Source organism: Pyxicephalus adspersus, chromosome 2 (assembly GCF_032062135.1).
Source record: "Pyxicephalus adspersus chromosome 2, UCB_Pads_2.0, whole genome shotgun sequence".
Taxonomy (NCBI): Eukaryota; Metazoa; Chordata; class Amphibia; order Anura; family Pyxicephalidae; genus Pyxicephalus; species Pyxicephalus adspersus.
In genome coordinates, this window is record NC_092859.1 from 134,335,650 (window position 1) to 134,357,230 (window position 21,581).

Genomic DNA, 21,581 nt, shown 5'->3' on the forward strand with positions numbered 1-21,581 from the left:
ACATAAGGTAGGAGTGTGGTCGGACAAGCCAGAGGTCAAGGCAGGCAGCAAACAAGAGTACTTGGGCAGAACCAAAGGTCAGGACAGGTGGCGATCAGGAGTAGTCAGGCAAAGCCAGGGTCATAGACCATAAAGTGATCAGACGATGGCCTATTTGAGCAGAGTTGATGCAGGCAGCAGGGAGTGCAAGTTGGGTGATACTGAAGGGGGCACAGATCCCCTGGTTCTGTTCTCATCCATTGTGGGTACCACCATATTCACATGATCATCTTCACCTAATCGATCCATTGCTATCTAGTTTGGCCAGATTGGGTAGAAGGAACCAATGCATGCAAAGTTAATTCAGTCCCAGCAGTCCAGGCAACATGTGCAGCTCAGTATACTTTAATAAAAAGAAAGTGAACAGGCAGGTAAGTATATTTTATTGACATTTCCTGTTTCCTGCTCAGTAGACAATCCGGGCCAGCAATAGGTAAGCAGAATAAATAGAATTTTTTCTAGGAATTATAATTTATTACAACACAATTTAAGACACATCAGAGGGAAAAATGGACAACTCTTTCCAGATTTCAGGTTATTGTGCCCGCAAAAGGGAGCCCCCTTTATACCACTTAAAATTACAAAGGAATTACGACGCATCAGCAATAATTCTTCTACAACATTTTGCAGCTATCATTAAGTGATTTAAACTATGATTTAGCACCAAGGATCAGGTGGATTTCAACTTTTTGTTAAGTGTTGTTTATCCTGTTTTATATTACATTTTGCTGTAAATATTTCTTGCTGTTTTTTTCTTTTTTTCTATTAAAGCTAAATTTTTTAAATTCTTAATCTGAACCTCTGGGTTGAAACAAGGCATGGCAGTCATTTTTTTAAGGATCAGAGTTGTAGCAGTGGTGTAAATGGTGCATATTTCTGTTAGAAGGTGTGGTTTTATCCTTTTGTGTATGTAAGGGATTAATGGCTTACTAGACCTGCTCCCTTGATAAATACCCTTAGTTGCTGAGTGATTAGATTGCTGTCTAGTAATATGAAAAATCTCTGTGCAGGGTTTAGCAGAAAGTGGATATATCACAATGACTTCTGTCATTAGGAACCAAGGGAAAAAATTACATTTGCCCCAGGGATGATGTAAATTTGTTTGTACAATAAAAAGGTATATGCTTCGATGATTCCAGGTAAGATTCACATTTTGGAAACTTTGTGAAAGACATATATCCTCAATGTACATTCTTGAATTATTTATTGGCATGTATATTAAGATCTTTGCAATATGAAATATACTTTTCTGCTGAAAGACATAATATCATTAAAAAAACATGCATTAAAACAAATTTACTAGCTTATCACAAGGAATCACAATATTCCCATACACATGAAATTTTACTTTTTTAATGTAACTGTCAAATAGCCGGTCAGTGCTGATTCATGGCTCATTGTCCTAGATTTACAGAGTATTCAAATCCAAGAACAAAAATGTAATATAATGCAGGTTACCAGTCCACAAACATAGTGGCAGCATTACCTTTGTTTATTTTTGACCATAATTCCGCCAGTAACACATTCCCGGTCATATGATAAAAATGCTCACTCGGTGTATTATATATAAGAAGCAATATTGTTACTCTTTCCTTTTTGAACTAAGCTTGGAAGGCTAATACTATTCTTTGGGATTTCAGTTTTCTTTACAAGGGCACATAATTTCTGGCAGGATCATTAGGTGTATTTTACTTGCAAAAAGTGAATCTTACAAAAAAAAGATTAATGCAGCTAGCACATCTAAGGGCTGGTAAACTACAATAAATACATTTTTAGTTATGGGTGGCACCTTAAAGTCAAAGAGAAGACTGCTTTTATATGCTTTTTGGGTTTCTAAAACCTAAAAGATGTCCTATGCATTTTATAGAAGTGTTAGTGTATCAGAATGGAATGATCCTTTTGAAGAACACTAGAGGAGTACGGGCAGCATTTGGAGAAAGTGCTAAATCCACTTCAACAAGAAGAACTCAAACTTTCCCTTGGGAAGGACCAGTTTTGTGGTGAGCATGTAGTCTCGGAAGGAGAAGCTACTCTAAGATGTTGGAGGCTGTTACCACCTGGCCAAGACCTTGACCAAGCAAAGCTGAAATCACTCGTGGGCTTCTGCTCCTATTACCAAAAAATTATAAAATGCTTCAACAAAATAGCTCAACCACTATCAGAGCTACTGGTGAGTTTGGGAGAGGAACGTGAGCCATTAGACAAAGCTGACCAAGATAAGGGACCAAGAAATAGAGATCAGTGTGAAATGGGGTTGTGTTTCAGCATTTAAAGTTTCACCCTACGTTGACCCTGCTTGGTCTTAAAAACTGCATGTGGCTGCAAGTAAAGATAGAGTGTTGTATCAAGAAACTAATGGACACATGTAAGTCAGACTCTCTCTCTTTTATCAAAACTTTTTTGCAGGGCTTGTTTCAGTTTAAATAAAGCCCAGTTATAAATATTGATGTGTAGTGTGTTGTTGGGTCCAGTCAATGAGCAGATCACAAATATATTACCCAAGTTCTTAGCAATGAAGAGGAATTGCACGCAAATTGAAGAATTCATTCTTTTGGGGTTGACCAAACGCCCGGACATACAGATTGTTTTATTTGTGATATTTCTTATCACTTATGTTATATCACTTTTGGGTAATTTCCTTATTGTTATTATCAGCAGAATAAGTCGTCGCCTCCATACACCAATGTATTTCTTTTTGAGTAATTTATCATTTTTGGATATATGGTACACGTCCAGTATAGTTCCCAAAATGCTTATAAACTTTTTGTCACTAAAGAAAAGTATATCATTTGATGGCTGTTTTACCCAACTTTTTATACACCTCTGTTTAGGAGGTACAGAGTGCTATCTTCTCTTAGCAATGGCTTATGATCGCTATGTGGCTATATGCAGCCCTTTACATTATACCACCATTATGCATCCAAGTTTATGCATTAAAATTGCAAGTGGCTGTTGGATGGGAGGCTTCATAAACTCCTTAATACACACATTATTTGCATTGCGATTGTCATTCTGTGGCCCAAATGTTATCAATCATTTCTTCTGCGAGGTACCATCAGTACTAGAACTCTCCAGCACAGATGTTTCTCTAAATAAAACTATTATTTTTTTCTGTGTTATATTGGTAGTTATGGGCCCATTTTTCCTTATTCTAATAACATATGGCTACATTATCTCCAATATACTGAAGATCAGTACCTCAACTGGAAGGAAAAAGGCTTTTTCAACTTGTGCTTCACACATTATTGTCGTGACTTTATTCTATGGTGCAATTATTTTTATGTACATGAGACCAGGCAATACTCATGTGGTCAACCAGGACAAAATGGCCACCTTGTTCTATAGCGTTGTGACTCCAATGCTGAACCCACTGATCTATACCCTGAGAAACAAGGATGTTAAAGAAGTGGTGCTAGAGATTTCAAGAAAAATGCATGTGCTGTAATCTTAATAGGCACTATAAGAATATACCTATTTTTTTAAAATAAATACCGTATATTACTACTATACAATCTATTTAATTCCTAATTTTCAATTACTAGTTTGCGGTAGGTGGAAGAGAAAAATAAAAACATGCTCGTGTCTGACCTTATACAAAGACACCAACATACATCAGCCTGCTGATAAATCCATTAATTGTTTAATTGATATAGACCAAAATTTCATAGACACTCAGTACTCTCTTTTAACCAGGAGGATATGAAACACTTTTTTTTTTAAAAGTTTTCTTTTCAACTTTTTTAGTGACCATATGCTAGCAATAAATAAAGTTTCTTTTTTCAAAGGAATTAAAAATATCCTTTAATCTTTCAGCAAATATGGTTTTAAACTGTAAAGGTAAAAGTAAGTCTCTCAATTCAAAGAACTGGGGAACACAATCTAAATTAACAGAATGGTGATATATGGCAAGGCAAAATATTGCAACTATGGGCCATAGCAGTGGCTTTACATTCCTTTGATTTACAATGGAGGAAGGGGTTGGGGGTTGTGCAGGAGAAGCTGTAAACACATTGGATTTAGAAAATATGGGTGTTCAAAATTTCTGTCTTCCCCAAGATATGAAATCGGTCTTGAATACCAAAGTAAAATCATTCCCTTTGATTCAATGCAACCAACAGAAACACTGGCAGCTGTCCACATAGAGCTGAGCTGGTTTAAAAGAAGAAGCAGATACTCGGATCTTCTCTGTTGACCTTCAACTGCAGAATTATTAGTCAAGAAGGAACCAGCAATTTGACATGGAAGGATCTCGTTCTGAACTTTGATCACAGAAACAACTAAAGGAAATTGATACTGGTTTTAAAGATACCAAAGGTACAGTTAAGAAATTGTTACTGACTGGGGTATCCCATGTCTCTTTTTCTCTCCAACATGAAGCTCCAAAAAAGAACTACAAAAACTGACTACAGTTTCTAAGGCTAATCTTACTTTTATACCAATGTATGCCAAGGACCTGGATGTGTCAGGAGCAGCTTGGGGTCCTCATAAATGACCCAAGGGGTTTAAATAATATTTTTAATTGTCATTGCAGAGAATCCGTGGAACTGCCTGTGCTGTTTGGTAAAAGTGCCTGGAAGATTGTATACAAAGAAATAAAATTATTTTGGTAGATAAAACAGAAACATTCACCTGTATTTTTTGTGGTCAAGCTATTTTATTTTTGGAGTTCAAGTTTAAAATGAACATACGTGGCAATTTTAAATGTGAATAAATGTAGTTTAAATGTAGATTAATATCATGAAGATCATATAACATGAAAAGTATGTCCAAGGCAGTTACTAAAAATCACAAAACCCACAGCAAAATTGTAATTTTTCCTTTACAGGTAATCCCCGAGTTAGGACATCCAACATACGGACGACTCCTAGATACGAATGGGGGATTCCCTGCCTGACGGCAGGATGGAGGCTGGATGGGGGGAGATGGCGGTTTGAATGACTTACAGAATCCTTTGCTAAACACAGCTGAGGTTGTGGGTGATCTTAAGAGCTAAGCCGATCTTTAAACTCTTTAATGACCAAGACAAACTCTGCAGCAGTTTCTTTTTAGGCTCCATAAAGATTTTTTTTTTCGTTGTTTGTGATTAGCTCACGGTAAGGATTTTATACAGTAACTGAAACCTCGCTGCCTAATAATATGTTGAGACAAACTAAAATATTGTACCTGTTCTGACGTACACACAAATTTAACTTAAGAACAAACCTACAGTCCCTATCTCGTATGTAACCCCGGGACTACCTGTACTTGATGTCCCCCCCCAAATTTTATTTATGACAATTATCACATTTCCAGTAAACACTACTAGAGGTTAGTGGCCTGGTATGTACCACTATTATAGCCCTAAATACACTGGAATCTGTGCTAAAGGAATTTTCTTTTTCTAGATTTAAATAAGGAGATAAATAGTTAGAAACTAGTGTTGGTCGAATATTTCACTATTCGATTCAGCAGCTATTCGCTCGAATATAGCAAAAAAAATCGGGTGGTCGAATGTCAAAGTCGAACACCATTAAAGTCAATGGGAGGAAAAATTCAGGTTTTTTTCAGCACTGTGTAGAGCTGTAAAAGGATACATAAAAAGATACATTGTAAAAAGATACATTGTAAAAGGATACATAAAAAGATACATTATAAAAAGATACATAACACTATTACATACCCCTGTACTTCACATGAAGATTAAAGAGCACCTGTCAAATCAATTTTGGGCTAAAGCTAGGTACACACTTCCAATAATTATTGTTAGAAAATGAACGATTACGACCGATCAACGATTATGCACGATTATACTTCATATTGTGCACAATTCTGTACATGCTTTAACAATATGATCGTTCATATATAATCCACCAACAGTGTCCACACACTAGATACAATCGTTTGAACGATGCAGGGAGGGACATGTAAAGGAGAAAGTGTACCGCAGAAACATGCACAATCACTGAACGACACGATATTGTACACACGATAGATAGTGAAAGATCGTCGGCCAATCAGATCCACCGTGGCGGTCGTTCATTTCCAACGACAATCCTCGTTCATCGGCGTCCTTGGTCACTTTTTTTGGCCAATCGGGTGTTCATCGGTCGTTCGTCAGTCGTTTCTAACGATAATTATTGGACTTGTGTATGCAGCTTTAGTCTACACGAACTGTTTCCCAGGCGTTTAACCTGAGGCTTTTTAAAGCCCATGTTTGAAGTCCCCATGCATTCCCATGGGCTAATCTACACCAGGACGTTTCCTTTCAACACGTTTTTGAGCGTTATCCTAAACGCTGCATGCAACATTTAAAAAAATTAAAACGCTGGATAAACGCGGGAAAACGCTTCCATTGAACTCAATGGAGGCTTTTTCAAGCGTTTTTAAGCTTTTATGAAAGCTTCCACTGAAAACAATGGGGGCTTTTATAAACATTTTTAGCAGGACTTTGGAATCTGGAAGCCCCCTTTAATAAGGAGACTCCCAGATCTCCACCGTCCCACCCTGGGGAATGAGTACAGGGGTACATAAACCCCCTTACTCATTCCCTGAAATGGTTAAAATTTAAGTACAAAATAGGACAAGGCTTTAATGTTAAATTATTTTATTAATGTGTGTGTGTTTGTGTAATTAAACTTTTTTTTTTTACAGGTTAACCTAATGACAGGAGGATTTCCAGGGTTGCAATGAACAGAGCCCTGGAAATCCTCCTGACAGTGAGGGATTGCAGGGCACTAGGGGTTAAATGAGGACAAGCCTCTCCATTCACCCCTAGTGCTCTGGCTGAGGTTTTACATTTCTCAGCCATTCAGCACTGGAGATGAATGGGGAGACTTGTGCCCATTCCTCCCTAGTGCTCTGTGATTGGCTGAGAAATAGGAAATCCTGATGACAGCTCAAGCATCAGCGGAGCTTTACTATGTTGACAGCTCTGCTCCCCTGATCACTGTGACAAGTGATCAGGGGAGCAGAGCTGTCAGCATAGTAAAGCTCCGCTGATTGCTCTGCTCCCTGATTGGCTGAGGAAAGGGAACCCCTGATGATGCCTGAGCTGTCATCAGGGTTTTCTATTTCTCAGCCAATCACAGAGCAGTAGAGGTATGAATGGGCACAAGTCTCCCCATTCATCTCTAGTGCTGAATGGCTGAGAAATGTAAAACCTCAGCCAGAGCATTAGGGGTGAATGGAGAGGCTTGTCCTCATTTAACCCCTAGTGCCCTGTAATCCCTCACTGTCAGGAGGTATTTTTGCTGTCGAATCCCGTGTTTTTCGGGTCAGGTCTACCCGAATCCGAACAGCCATATTCGGGTCGAATATAGGGACAACCCAAATTCGAACATCAACACTATTAGAAACTACTGTTCATGTTCTAATTAGCAAGATTCCCTCTGATTGTCCTGATCCTCAATGTAACTGGGAAAGAAAGAAAGGGTGAATCCAAAATTCAATGTTGAAACTTGTTCCTGTGATAACTGTCAAGGAGAGTTTTCCCTCAGAACAAAAATGTATTTCACTTCCTGTTAAGACCACCAAACAGAAATCAAAGGGTAATTTGCCTAATAAGACACAAATGGCAAAAAGGCTATGCCCCCCCCCCCCCCCTATTCAAAATGTCAAAATGTACTTTAGATAGATTGACTTATATATGGTAAAAATAATATAGATATTCTTTAGGATAAGAGGATAGGATAATAAGAGGAAATATCTCTGATTCCAAAGCCATAAACAGTCAACTAGGGTGGGAACATTAAATAGTTGGAAAAGAGGGGCGGCATGAAGAATAAATATGATGCTGAAAACAAATCACCACAAAATTATACATTTGCTCCATACGTTCCAAAAAAAGTTTTGCCTGGAGAGCAACAGCAGTAACATTTTTATAGAATATAATTGCAAAGTCCAAGTCATTCTTAATGTCATTCATTTATATTTTATTTTATGTAAAGTTTGTTTTACCTTTCTTGTTAGCATTTCAAGTTATAACACCTCATGGAAAAAAGTTACCAGTAACACAAAAAAAAATCACCAGGGATTAACAGAGTCTTATAAATTAAACATGTAGACAAGGAATACATATATATAGTCTCTGGATTTAGAAGTTTATGAAAAATCATGGATCACACCAAAGACATTGTATATAAAACAGAGACTGGAGTCTAACTGTGTGTGTTTTTTATCATTGTTATAATTATTATCATCATCATTGTTATTATTATTATTATTATTATTATTATTATTATGTGTGTTAGACTTACAGAGCTGTTACACACGGATAACTTCAGGTATGTCATATACACTATACAGAATATATTATTATTAGGATGGTTGTTTTTTTAATTTTTTTTTTTTTTGATGTAATGTCCTTGGCTTTTGTGTTTTTCACTTTATTTGTATAAATTATCACTATATGTTTCCTGTAATCTTTAGGAGCTATGGAAAGGCCTTTGAAACCTTTATACCACCAAACTCTACCTCAACAATGCATTTTACCAAAATCCCAAAGAAATAATATCCTTGACTTTTCCTTAACCATGTTTGCTGGTAATTCCTTTAAATAGGTTTTTAAAGGTTTACTTTTTATTTTAAACTCATTGCAAAAAAATACATTGCTTTGGCACTTCTGCATGTACTGAACAGTCCTTATTGGGATAGCAAAAATAATGACCCTAATGTGACTGTGTATTACAATAACATACATTTACACCATATGAAAGGTCAAATTCCAATCTGAATAAAAAGTCCTAAATCCAGTGTATTGAGCGGAGAAGAGTTATACCATCTATTGTCTTATGTCCCCACTGGGGAGATTCCCTCTTCTCTTTTACCAGTGACTATTCTCCCTAAAACACAAAAAAGGGAAAATCACAAATTTTAAAAATTTTACCAAGAAAAAAATGGCAAGGGGAAATGTTTTATTAAAGACACCTGTTTGATAGACAACTAAGGGAAATACCTTAATTTCGTAATACATCGGGATGTGAAAGGATATATCAACAGTTCTTTCCTATTAAATTAAAAAAAGATTCAGCTACACATTTTAAATACATTTTATACAAACAACCAATTATAAAATACATGTAGAAGGTGTTCCATTACTTGGCAAATGAGTATTCGTGTTTAAAATTTTATAGGGTAGAAATGTCTTACACTAAAGTAAGGAAAATGATTTTAGAAACATTTTCACATACATTAAATATTTCAAATTGAGCTATGTAAAAACAGAATTTTGTGTTTTGGATGTAAGGAGAGCAAGAGTTCCATCTGCTGGCTGCATATCAAAATACAAAATATTCATGTAATAGTTTTTGTTTATTTGACTTTAAGAAAAGTTATTTTAAGTCATGCTTTTAATAGATAAAAAGTTATATACAAAACCACTATACATCATACCTAATCCAACGAAACAGTGGCTTCAGATCTGACACAAATTCAACCCTCAAATATTCAGTAATGAAAAATAAGGTTTTCTCTTACCATGTGAGTCTGTAACTAGGATCAACCGAATTTAGAAATGAATGATGAATGATTTTAAAGCCAATTTCTATAGTATGTTGGCACTGATGTTTTGGATTTTTGCAGTATCAAGGCATGGGTTTGAATTGTTTAAAATTTCTCCATTAGATTATACTGTAGGTGTTAGGATATTAGCATTTGTAAAATAGAGGTTTAAAGATAAAGTATAATAGGTTGTAAATGCAGATGGGATAAAACCTCACAGAGTTTGAGTGTCTTCATTTAGTGTATTTAGAAAATCGTCACTCTGATTGATCTGATCAGGAGGAAAGGGCACAAACAGAGTTTGATATTTTTATCAAGCCAATCATTGTGATCCAAGTGCATTCTTGATTCATACAGATAATTTTTTTTTTTATTTAAACTGGTTTGGGCATATTTTGTTAATGTTAGCAGGATCAGTGATCTTTTAAATTCTCAAACAGCATAGGGATATAGGAGTGCAAGACAGAATGGGCACCCCTTCCCAAAAAACTCTCCATATTCTGTCTATACAGTAAAGTTTAGGTGTCAGAACTTTTTCACAGCACCAAAGTAAATATACAATAGACATAATAAAAGTGTGATCTCAAAAAACAAAGCCAAGTTTTAAGATCTCAGAAAGCTGCCACGTGCTTGAACTACCGGAGAAAGCTGTGTTGAGTGGACTCTTATTATCATTTGTTCATGTTTATATAAATGACATTTTCAATACCAAATTCTATCTCCAGATTTTCTGTATGGGGATAATGATGCAGAACTACACGAAAGTTCAGGAATTTATTCTTCTGGGGTTGACCAAATGCTCAGACATACAGACTATCCTATTCCTGGTATTTCTTATCAGTTATGTTACATCACTTATGGGTAATGTCCTGATTATTTTTGTCAGCAAGATAAGCTCTCGCCTCCATACACCAATGTACTTTTTCTTAAGTAACTTATCATTTATGGACATTTGGTTTACCTCCAGCATAGTACCCAAGATGCTCATTAATTTTTTATCACTTAGGAAAAGTATATCGTTTGATGCGTGTTTCACCCAACTGTTTATACACATGAGTGTAGGAGGCTCAGAATGTTGTCTTCTCTTAGCAATGGCTTATGATCGCTATGTGGCTATATGCAGCCCATTACATTATACCACCATTATGCATCCAAGCCTATGCATAAAAATGGCAAGTGGCTGTTGGCTTGTAGGGGGTATAAACTCATTAATTCACACATTATTTGCACTTCAGCTATCATTCTGTGGTCCAAATGTCATAAACCATTTTTTCTGTGAGATACCATCTGTAATAGAGCTCTCCTGCAAAGATGCTTCTCTTAACAAGACCATTATTTTCTTGTGTGCTATTTTTGTGGTCATGAGCCCATTCTTCTTTATTCTTATTACTTATGGCTACATTATCTCCAGTATACTTAAGATCAGTACATCAGCAGGCAGGAAAAAGGCTTTCTCCACTTGTGCTTCACACATTATTGTCGTAACTTTATTCTATGGTACAATCATTTTTATGTACATGAGACCAGGAGACACTCATGTCGCCAACCAGGATAAAATGGCCACCTTGTTCTACAGTGTTGTGACTCCAATGCTAAATCCATTTATCTACACCTTGAGGAACAAAGATGTTAAAGGAGTGTTGTTGGAGCTTATAAGAAAAAAGCATGTGTGAGAACTGGAAGGGCTGGTATTTTGACTTTTTAGACATTGTTTTTAGACAATGGAATAAATTTTGTTACTCAGAAGTATACTGCTTTCTGTTATAAGTCTGCAAGTTTTCCCAATTTTTTTTGGTTGGTCTGCAGTAGTTAGAAGAGGTAGAAAATATGGGGGGAAATAAAATGCACTTATTTCAGCCTAAGGTACTGAGGCCCAAAGCATTTTGGTCAAGCACATCTTTGCCAATAGATATTCAACTGGTCTTGGACTCTACAACTTATTACCTTTATAAATACCCCCCATTCCCACCTTACTCTACAGACTTATGATCATCATGTCTTTGGATAAGCCCCCTAAGTCCTTTGCTACATGTAGCAAGTAGAGCAGAAAATGCTGTCCATCGTCTCCTTCTCTAGAGGTAACTGGCTCACCCATTTCTCTGTATCTCCAAATTCACTCTCCTATCTATCACGAGTGGGCAAATATTGCCAAGTCAAGATGTGCCATGCTGATAGACTCCTACTCAAGAAGACTGAATGTTGTAATTATATCAGCTGCTTTACCAAAGGTACTTCAACAAAGTATTAATTGAAGGGTTTGTACACTTGTCATACATTTTACAAGTTTTATTTTTTTAACAGATTTGTTTGTTTTTCATTGGAATTATAGGTCATAGGTAATAATAAGGGTGGGAAAAGTTTTAAAATTACTTATTGTGGTCCCAATTTTTTACATGACAAAAACCTTTTTTACATAGATGTGTACACTTGTTATATCCACCATATATAGAGTTTGATATCCTGATGAATATTTTGGGAATTCCTTATTCAGTTATCCATCTATCTATCTATCTATCTATCTATCTATCTATCTATCTATCTATCTATCTATTTTGAGATACTACACAAATGCAGGAAATATTAAAATAGTAGGAAATCAACCTACACATATTTGAACTATCTTCTAAAGAATATGTAAATCTCTACATCCAGACTGTTCATTCTTAAAGTATTCAATTAATCCAGTAAGTTATACAAGAACAACCCAAACATGAAACACATCCCATAATGATGGATAAAAATCTCCAATCAACACAACAAAGACTTGAACAATAGTAATAACAGTGCTAATATTGAGAAATGGCCAAAACAAAACATATTTGGAAAGTAGGGAATTCAAGGACAACAAGTGGAGCAAAAGCTCCAGAGTTACTTGTTATTGATCCCTATTCTCAATGTCATTTTTCATGAAGAGACCCGCATTCAGTATCCTCCCCCTTAAACACAACATAACACAACATAAATATTAGTTAAATGGCCCTAAGGTCTTTTATTAAACAAAACAATTTCATCAAACAATTGAAATATTCATAAATAACTATAAACAACCATAAATAACAGAATAATTATTATTAAATAATAAACCATAAATAACAAAAAAATAAATATATAACTATAAATAACAAATACAGATACATTAACTAACTTCTTTACTTTAAACCTTGACCCATTTAAACATTCCCCTGGTTACTGGTCCTCGAAGGCCCCACTACTTTACCCCTATACTTTTGGGTCTGCACCGCCGTGATCTATATGATCCCAGCCGCAACCACCAGCTCGGAGACGATACCAGCAGCACTCGCACCCCTTTCCAACCATAACCACACAAACTACTAAAAAACACCAAAATTCCAGAGAGATCCATACCATAAATGAGTCTCCTACCCCCATTGAAACAGTAAAAGAAACCACATTCCCTCAAGGACTTCACCACATAATCACCCATCCCATACACTGCCCCCACAATTACCTAACACAAGGGAGGGCGGGTGGTAAATTTTCTACACTCTCCCCGTCCTGTTGCAAAATGATCCTCCTCTTCCGTCCCCCTCCCCTTTTCACTCCTCTTTCCCCTCCCTCAACTATGTCACCCCTCACTCTAGTCTAACGACCTTCCCCCACATCCTCACTGCACTTAAACCTTGCATTGCATGCTCCTTATCTCCTCCCAGACATGGAGGCCTTCCACTAGCCCTCACTACGTTCCCCCACTCCAGGCCTCTCTTTGGGGTTACTGTTAGTAATTGGTAAAAGTCCAGCCACGATAAAAAAGTTGCTGAAAGCCGTAACCCCGAGTCACACTATTTATTTATAAATATACTATTTATAAATATACCCCGAGTATATTTATGGGAAGGTAAGTAAATACAGTGCTTACCTGATCCGCCGACGTCCCGTGCCATGCATTGCCGTGATTTCTGTCTTCTTCCGGCGTCTTCTGCATACGATGAGTCACCGGGAGTTCCCGGTGACATCGGTGGGTGCGTAAGTTGCCGGCGGGTCGGGGCAGGAAATTCAAAATCTATTTGTATTGCATTCAATACAAAATAACTGAATTGAATGCAATACATAGGATTTATATGTGTAAAAGCAGTACATTGTTTTCATGAACATGTATTTTACAATATAATATAATAGTATGAGTATATATTTTTATTTTTTAAACAAATTAAAAAAAAAAAAAAAAAAAATATATATAGACTTTTTTAATTTATTTATTTCATATTATTACATGAATTTGTGTTTCAAATTTTATTATAGTCATACTATTCTATTATACTGTAAAATAATTTTTCATGAAAAACAATGTACTGCTTTTAGACATATAAAACCGGAAAGAAATGTACCGCTAGGGAGGTTAAAGACATTTTATGTAATATGTATTTAAAACTGTAACAGGCAATAAAACTATGGTTTTACTTTATAAAATATGCATTTAATTATATATTCATCCACTTTCAATAAAAATGATAAGGCAATCCTTTTGATATACAGAATTTTATGTTCCAGAAAGGAGATACAACTCGCATATGAACCTTCATCTTTGATCAAACATGTATTTTGTCATATTTACCACCGTACATTGGGTAGCATGGTTAGTGCTTATGCCTCTCTCACTAGGGCCCCAAGTTGCATACAACTTGGCTGGGTTTCTTCCCATATACTTTTTTTCCCAAAAAAATGTGCTGGTGGGTTTTTTGGTTTCCTTGAAAGAACTGACCTTGGACCATAGTGGATATATTAGAAAATAGTAAGGATAGTCGATTGTCACCTCTATTTAAAGACAAATATGGACATGACTTTGGACTCTTCAAAGTGATGTGTAATATGTTGCTGCTTTAAAAATACAAGTAATAGTACGCAAGAAGGAGAAAACCAAGGTTGGATGACATAAATGAGAATTATGTTGGTAAGTTACCCAAGCTTAACATTTATTGGAGATCTAGCATTACATTAAACTTCACTGAGTTGTTTTAAATTAATAATGCAACCAAGTTCTGTACACAAAATACATATTGAACTTTCTGGGGAATTTGTAAAAATAAATCTGAACCTCAATTAAAATAATTCAGCATGATGGAGAGAGTTGAATTAAATGGGACTTCTTGCCTTCCTTAGTACCTGGGTAGTTTGCTGTTATTGAGGTGCAAACAAATCAGGTAACTCTGAAGCAACACCTGAGTTTTACTCTTGGTGAGCTAAATAAATGTCTTGTATACAGAAATGGGTCTGAAGAGCTTATGAACATTTCAAGGTCTGTCAACAATATACAGAAAACAATTGGTTGGGATTTATAATAATGAAGTAGTACATAATATAGGGGTTCATATACTTTTTCCACCAAGAACATATTTTTGGCTGAACTCTGGAATCTCTCTTTATAATAACCTCCTGTAGTATTTATTAGGAGAGGTAGGGTCAGTATGCTTAACCAATTAAGGCTACACTTTAAAATGTTTCTAAGAAAACATACATCAAAGGCAATGTATTATTGTGACCAGAATGAAGATCATGCTTAACACTGCAAAATAAATAACAAGACTTCTGTTTGATGTCTTTCCCCCACCTTCCGACTTTTAGCTGTGGCAATCGTGTTTTTTATTGTTAGGTGTTTGCATTTAATTTAATTTATTATAGTAAACATTGAAAATCAGTGGCCTATTAGACACCAATATTTACTGTCCAGGTATGTAGTGAGAGTTCTGCACCCCTTTTTTGTGGCCTGAAGAACCAGGATCAGCTGGATGGATCATTGGATCATTGCAGATTGTGAACAAAAAGTAAACACTTGAAGCAGATTTATAACTACATTTTTAACAATAAATAAATAGGTGGATAATCTTTTATGGTTTTTTTTTTTAAATGCTTTTTCAAACATTTTTTGGGGAGGAACCCTCCTAATATATTTTTACCGCCACTCAGCAGTAAAGACTGAGGGAGAAACCAGATACTTACGTCACATATCCCAGGAGGTTTTGGATTACTCCTTCTGTGCATGCCTGACATTGGGCATGCATCATAGGGGGCTTTCCTAGAAAGTGAAAAAGAATAGGAATTAGAACTTTTTTTCTTATATTTTCAGGAAGACACTTCACCCAATCTCGCACCTTTACAGTGCAAGATCAGGACATAAGGAGAATCTAGAAAAGGAAGAATATGACCCTCTATCCCTTCTGTGCCGGAAAGGAGAGACAACTTGGTGGCACAGGTCCCACTAAACTTGGTCAGACTTAGTCTGCAGAGGAGTTGAGGGCTTTAAAACACGAAGGGGTATTTTTATTTTATTTTTTAAGTTATGCTTTAAGTAACTTTACAGATTGGTATAAATCAGATCCTAAATAAAACAATATACAGCAATGGTGTACAATTTTGAAAACTTTACCATACAAAAAACCCCGGAGGATTGGTCAGTCTGCTGAAGAAGAAAAGAGAAACATTTCCTCAGTTACAAGGTAGGAGGTTGTAGAAATAAGACAGTTGTGAAATAGAGCAGCAGAGGCAAACTGATAATGGTGTTATCTCTGGGCCAGCATCCCAGCAAGTTCAGGTTAGAAAATGCTGACTCTGAATGATGCCTAAACAAAGAACCCTTCATCCTCCAGATAGAAAAAGCAGATAAAAAATCACTAGAGAGAGTTCTGTGATCTCTCTAAAATTAAGATTGGCCCAGAGTCATTTTAAGACAAAATTGAACTTTGTGCACATACAAAATGGGGACTCCAAATAGGAAGAATTCTAGTTCCCTGCACCCCAGATAATATGCCACTTGTGACTCTGAAGAACCCTAAAATCAGCTTTAATCTATGCAGTCAACTGAGAACAGGGGTAAAAAACACTTTGCATGGGAATAGATGTGGAAGTATAAATCTTCCTGACCCCAAAAACCAGAACTGAAATTGAGGGAAAACCACTGAAACATAGAGGCAACAATTAAAACCTGAGAGGGGTATAAACTCTTCCACACTTTATCCAAAAAAGTATTGCTAGTAACTTTTACACCCAAAGGATTGTGATAGGGTAATACCCCAACAGGTATATGACAGTAAAAAAATATACTACTCTCCAATCTTTAGAAAAAGTTTTCTAAAACTTACAGTAGCCGCAGTGAAATTATTTCATACATAACAATACAAAGTTTTTAGCTCTAAATGTTACAGATACATTTTAGTTTCTGTCAGACTTTTTTTAATTGTCTTTCTTGTTAGCATTTGTGATAATATACCCTATGGAGAAGTTAAGAAGCAGCTGATTAGTCACCTGAGAATAATTGAGTTTTACTGGCTGTAACATATGGACAAAAATCTATATATGGTCTCTGGATTCAGTACTTGGGAGCGTCTATGAAAATGACCACCCATGGACTATATTCATAGAATAAAGATTGAATTCTATATGTATAAGTTTTCATTGCTATGATGGACTATTTCAGGTAAGCCATGTACGCAGTACAATATGTGCTAATGCTAGAAACAGGAAAACTTTGTACAATACATCTCCAAACTACATGCTTACATACGCTTTGTGAAATTAATCCTAATCGTTTCCAATCTGATTGTTCATTTTAAATCCATAGAGAGACAGGACAACTTCTGAATATTCAAATATGATGCTCCATGAGAAAGCAGTGGAAAAGCAAAAGCAGCAAGTGTAATGACAGTGCAAAGTGCAAGAAGCCAGATTTCACATTTCATTAGTTTAGGGCTAATTGTTTTCCTGTATCCTTCCTGTTTTCCTTTATAAAGCAAAGTGTATACTGTAAAACAACTCCAATATGCTATTGATGATGTCCAATAAGATCCCACCTGATTCCCTGTCTATCTGTCTTCAGTAATTTCTCAAACCCTAACATAGTATAATTAATCAAAAAGCCAGGACTCTGCTCTGCATATTTGTCAGAGAACTTGTTGGTGAAACAAAAGGCACAGGATCAGAATGACAGGTAGGCATTAATTACATTGAACAGGAGTAATATTTAATTGTACACTCAATGTATCTAAATGAAATGAATTGTTTCAGCATTATATGCTTTCATTAGACAGTATAGATGGCACAGTGTAGGACACACAATTCATATCTGACCCTGTACAGATAACAAAAACCCAAAGCCCAGGCAAAGCATTTGGATGCATGGAAAATTATGTTTTTATTACAACAGTGAGACCAATATAAGAAAAGCAGTCTCCTTACTCATCTGTCAGTTTAAATAAATGCTGGCATGGCTTTTTGCTGGACCAAAATTGAATGATTGGTGCTGTTTTTTTAGCTGAGCTGCTCAATTATTGCCACAACAAAGCACATCTTTGAAAGTGCCCATCTATATTTTGTACCACAAGAATGCACCCTTGGTATACCTCAAATTTAAAAAAACTAAATCCTAGCACAATTATCCTATAGACAGGGTCAGGTCTCAGCAGCTACCAGCTATATCCCATATCTTACTTTTAACCAGCAGCTCCCCCTTTCTCCCCATCATTCATCACCCTAGCTCCACTTACCTCTTGGGAATATTTTCTCTTCATTTTTTTATAAGAGATTACAGAAATGTAATTTAAATAACCTGCAAAATTTGTACATGCCTTTAAAATGTGTGTGTAGGCAAGTTGTTTGCTTGCCACCAGGCCAATGGTGTCCAGAGATCCCCAGCTTAAAGGTGTACAGTGTCATGTCTCAGCTAAGTGAGTATGCCAAAATTTCCTATGCATTTTAAACATCAAAGAACAAACCTGTCATAATTTGTTTAGAGCAATGTTAATTCAGACTACAAATGGCATTTCACCAGTACAGTGTGGGGAAAAGTTTAAATGTGCAATGTAAACTAAAACAGGCCAGAGTTAGAGGTGCTCACCGTACTTTAAGTCTGTATTCTACTTTCATTGTTGAGAGAAGCCTTTCTTGACTTTTTTAACATCGGGAACCCTTGAAATAACCTACACATCCTAAGGAACCTCTACTATAATTTCTATATCCACAGCTCACAGTACATTATTGTGGTGATCAGTGGGAAGAATAAGTCTTACATTGCTGGCCAATTGGAAGAATGTCACCCTTACATACAAGGAGGTGCTGAGAAGTTCCTGGCTTTTCCCCCTTCCAAATGAAATAGAAAAAATCTTAGTTATAGGACACAAATATCTTAGTATGTTACTGTGCAAATATTGGGGTCTTTGCGATTCTTAAAACTGTTTTTTCTTTTAGTGGGAAGCTGTGATGGCAGAGGCACAAGCAAGTTTCACGTCATTGGAGTTACGGGCCGCCATGAAGTTTTTGTTTCTCCCGGAAAAGTCAGCATAGGACATTCACACTGAGATGTCACAAACACTGGGGGAGAAGTGTCCTTCCTACAGCACTGTCAAAACCTGGAAATCTTGTTTCAAGACTGGGCAATTCACTGTTGAAGATGAACCCCGCAGTGGGCGCTCCCCAATCTCAACTGACATCTCACGGGAATGTGTTGGGTTTGTTATCACCACTATCCTAGACATGCAAAGCTTTCAGCGAAGTGGCTGCCGAAATGTTTGAACAGTGATCAGAGGAAGAAATGAGCTGGAGCATCAAAAGCTGTTTTGGCCCATTTTGAAGCTGCACAGGACTTTTTGGCTAGGTTAGTGATTTAGGATGAAACTTGGCTCCACATCTATGATCCTGAAACCAAGGAACAGTCAAAGGAATTGCATCACAGTGGTTCCCTGCAGCTGAAGAAGTTCCCAGGACTCTAGTATCACTGGACAGTATTATGCTAACCTCCTGGACCAGCTGAAGGAGCCAATTAAGATGAAACTGTATGGAACTTACCTGTCCTGCGAGCCCGCGGCGTCCCTGGGGATCCCAGCCGCAGAGGGAGACGCCGCTGCAGCAGGCAGCATGGTCGAGGCTGCTGCCCTGCTCGCAGCGTGTCTCTCTCTGCAGACGGAGGGATCCATCCTGGCCAAAAACTACTGTTTGGCATCCCTTGCATCTCTATGGACGTGTTTACAGAACGTCCTGTTCTCAGCACTCTTTTGGATGTGCAAAGTAGTGCACGTCCCAGGGGTGCTGTGTGAAGAGGTGCGCGCGCTACCACGCGTGCCTCTTGTACCCCCCGAGGGCGTGGCACTCAGCTGCCTCACCGCGGGGCGGGACATAGTTAGTTTGAATTCCCTGCGGCCAATCGGCACCAGGGGATTCAATTACTCTCCAATCAAATGACGCCAGGTGGTGCGAGGTCATTGGTCACTCTGGCCATTTAAGGAGAACCTGTCCTGACCACCATTGCCCGCTATAAGCCTCTGTGAACACAGTGTGCTTGGGTGTATTCTTGGTTGGTTTATGCTAATCCCGTTTGTCATTTCCATAGCAACCTGGTCTGAAACCTGACTCTTGCCTGAACTCTGCCCACCCTGACTTCGGATTGTTTGTGACCATTCGTGTCTGTTGGCTGCCCTGACCTCGGATTGTTCCTGACCTGCCTTTGCCTTACTCTTCTGTACTACGTTTATCGGACTTAATCCTTGTCTTGTTTTATGACAATAATAAAACTTGATAAAAGGATATTTGGAGTTGGTTTGTGTGCCCAGACGCATTACAGAAACACTGTGGAGAGTTGAACAAAGGGATCATTTTTTTGTAGGACAATGCACCTGCGCACACGTCCAAGGTTGTGGCTGCTAAATTGAGCACCCTGGGTTTCCAATTGGTCCACCATCCCCCTACTCACCTGTCCTGGCCCCTTCGGACTATTATCTGTTCCTGAATTTAAAGAAACACCTGAAGGAGCAACATTTTGAGGACATTTCTGATGTCAAAGATGCAGCTGAGAGCTGGTTTGTGGCCCAACCTTTTGAAAAGTCTAGAAAAGCTGCAACTACGCTGTACCAAGTGTATCAGTCTCAGGGGGAAATATGTGGAATAAGTGAGTTATTTCATAACGCTGGGGTTCTTCTTCCTGGGCAAAGCCAGGAACTCCTCAGCACCCCCTCGTATAGCCAAAAAGATAATTGGTATGAGTGTTAAATGAGAGTCACAAATTACTCATCTCATTGCTTAAGGAACTCCTAGAAACCTCTGGAAGACCCCTAGGCTTCCATGGAATCCTGGTTGAGAACTACTGACCCAGAGGTATAGTTCCCTGAGACAGATGTCGATGTTTCCATAATTCCCACCCTATGAAGTGCAAACAAAAAAGTTTGCATAGAGATTAAATGTTTTTATGCATGACAAATTAGGTGTAGAAGTAGGAAAGCTAATCTGAATTTTTAATGTTGATACTTTAATGTTAATACTGGTTCTGCTTGGGGTAAAACATCAGTGTTTGGTCAATATGCACATTACAACAATAGATACAACCATACTTACTTACTTTTTGTTTTAGCACTGTTTGATTATGTATATCTTATTCTGGCAACTTTTGTTTTTGTTTCTTTTATAACCTGCCTCAAATATAAAATAATGATCAGACTTTTTGTTGTTTAAAAGAAAAAACCCACAATTCCAAAGTAATTTTCCCCCAAATAGCCATCCCTTTACCCTAGGGAATAAAAATGGAGTATATCCCCTATCCATTTCTAAAAAGGGTTAAATATTTACCCTGGAAATAATGCCATTGACTATTAAAATTTTATTTACTGTTTTTTTTTTATTTACACCTTTTATTTATGTTCCTAGAAAGAAATCCATCATCATTTCAGACAAGCTCCGACATAATATGCCAACTCCTGGTGCGGAAATAGACGGCTGATGCTATTTAAAAAGTACAGTCTATGACAGTTTGTAATCATAAATCTTCAAAACAACAAATTGGCCAATGCTAGTCTTTCACATAACTTTTTCAATTTGTAAACGTGAAAACCTAGGCTGGGCTATGAATTTGGAACTATAATGAGTGTTTAGGATTGGGGCTAAAAGTTAAGAACTGGGATGAGATTTGATATTTGGCTTTGGGTTTAGATTTTTACCCTAATTCATTACTGTAACTCATTAAAAAGGATTCTTTTTAGATTTTCAGTTACTTGCAAACAGGTCACATGCTTGAACTACTCAAAAAATTATTGCAGTGTGGACTTATTCCATAGTCTTACTATTCTTTTTTT

At 37.1% G+C, this 21,581-nt stretch overlaps 2 protein-coding genes across 3 annotated transcripts; both read left to right on the forward strand.

The window, feature by feature from the left end:
• The first annotated feature begins 2,352 nt into the window (after positions 1 to 2,352).
• Positions 2,353 to 3,484, forward strand: LOC140322191 (putative olfactory receptor 2W6). Of its 2 annotated transcripts, XM_072398795.1 has the most exons (2): positions 2,353 to 2,375; positions 2,560 to 3,484. In XM_072398795.1, exons 1-2 carry the CDS (start codon positions 2,353 to 2,355, stop codon positions 3,482 to 3,484), a joined length of 948 nt encoding a protein of 315 aa, XP_072254896.1. The 2 variants fall into 2 exon arrangements, with proteins under 2 accessions (XP_072254896.1, XP_072254897.1); XM_072398796.1 differs by lacking the exon at positions 2,353 to 2,375 and having other exon boundaries at positions 2,552 to 3,484.
• Positions 3,485 to 10,250: 6,766 nt separating this feature from the next.
• Positions 10,251 to 11,189, forward strand: LOC140322192 (putative olfactory receptor 2W6). The gene has a single exon (XM_072398797.1). It carries the CDS (start codon positions 10,251 to 10,253, stop codon positions 11,187 to 11,189), a length of 939 nt encoding a protein of 312 aa, XP_072254898.1.
• The last annotated feature ends 10,392 nt before the right edge of the window (positions 11,190 to 21,581 follow it).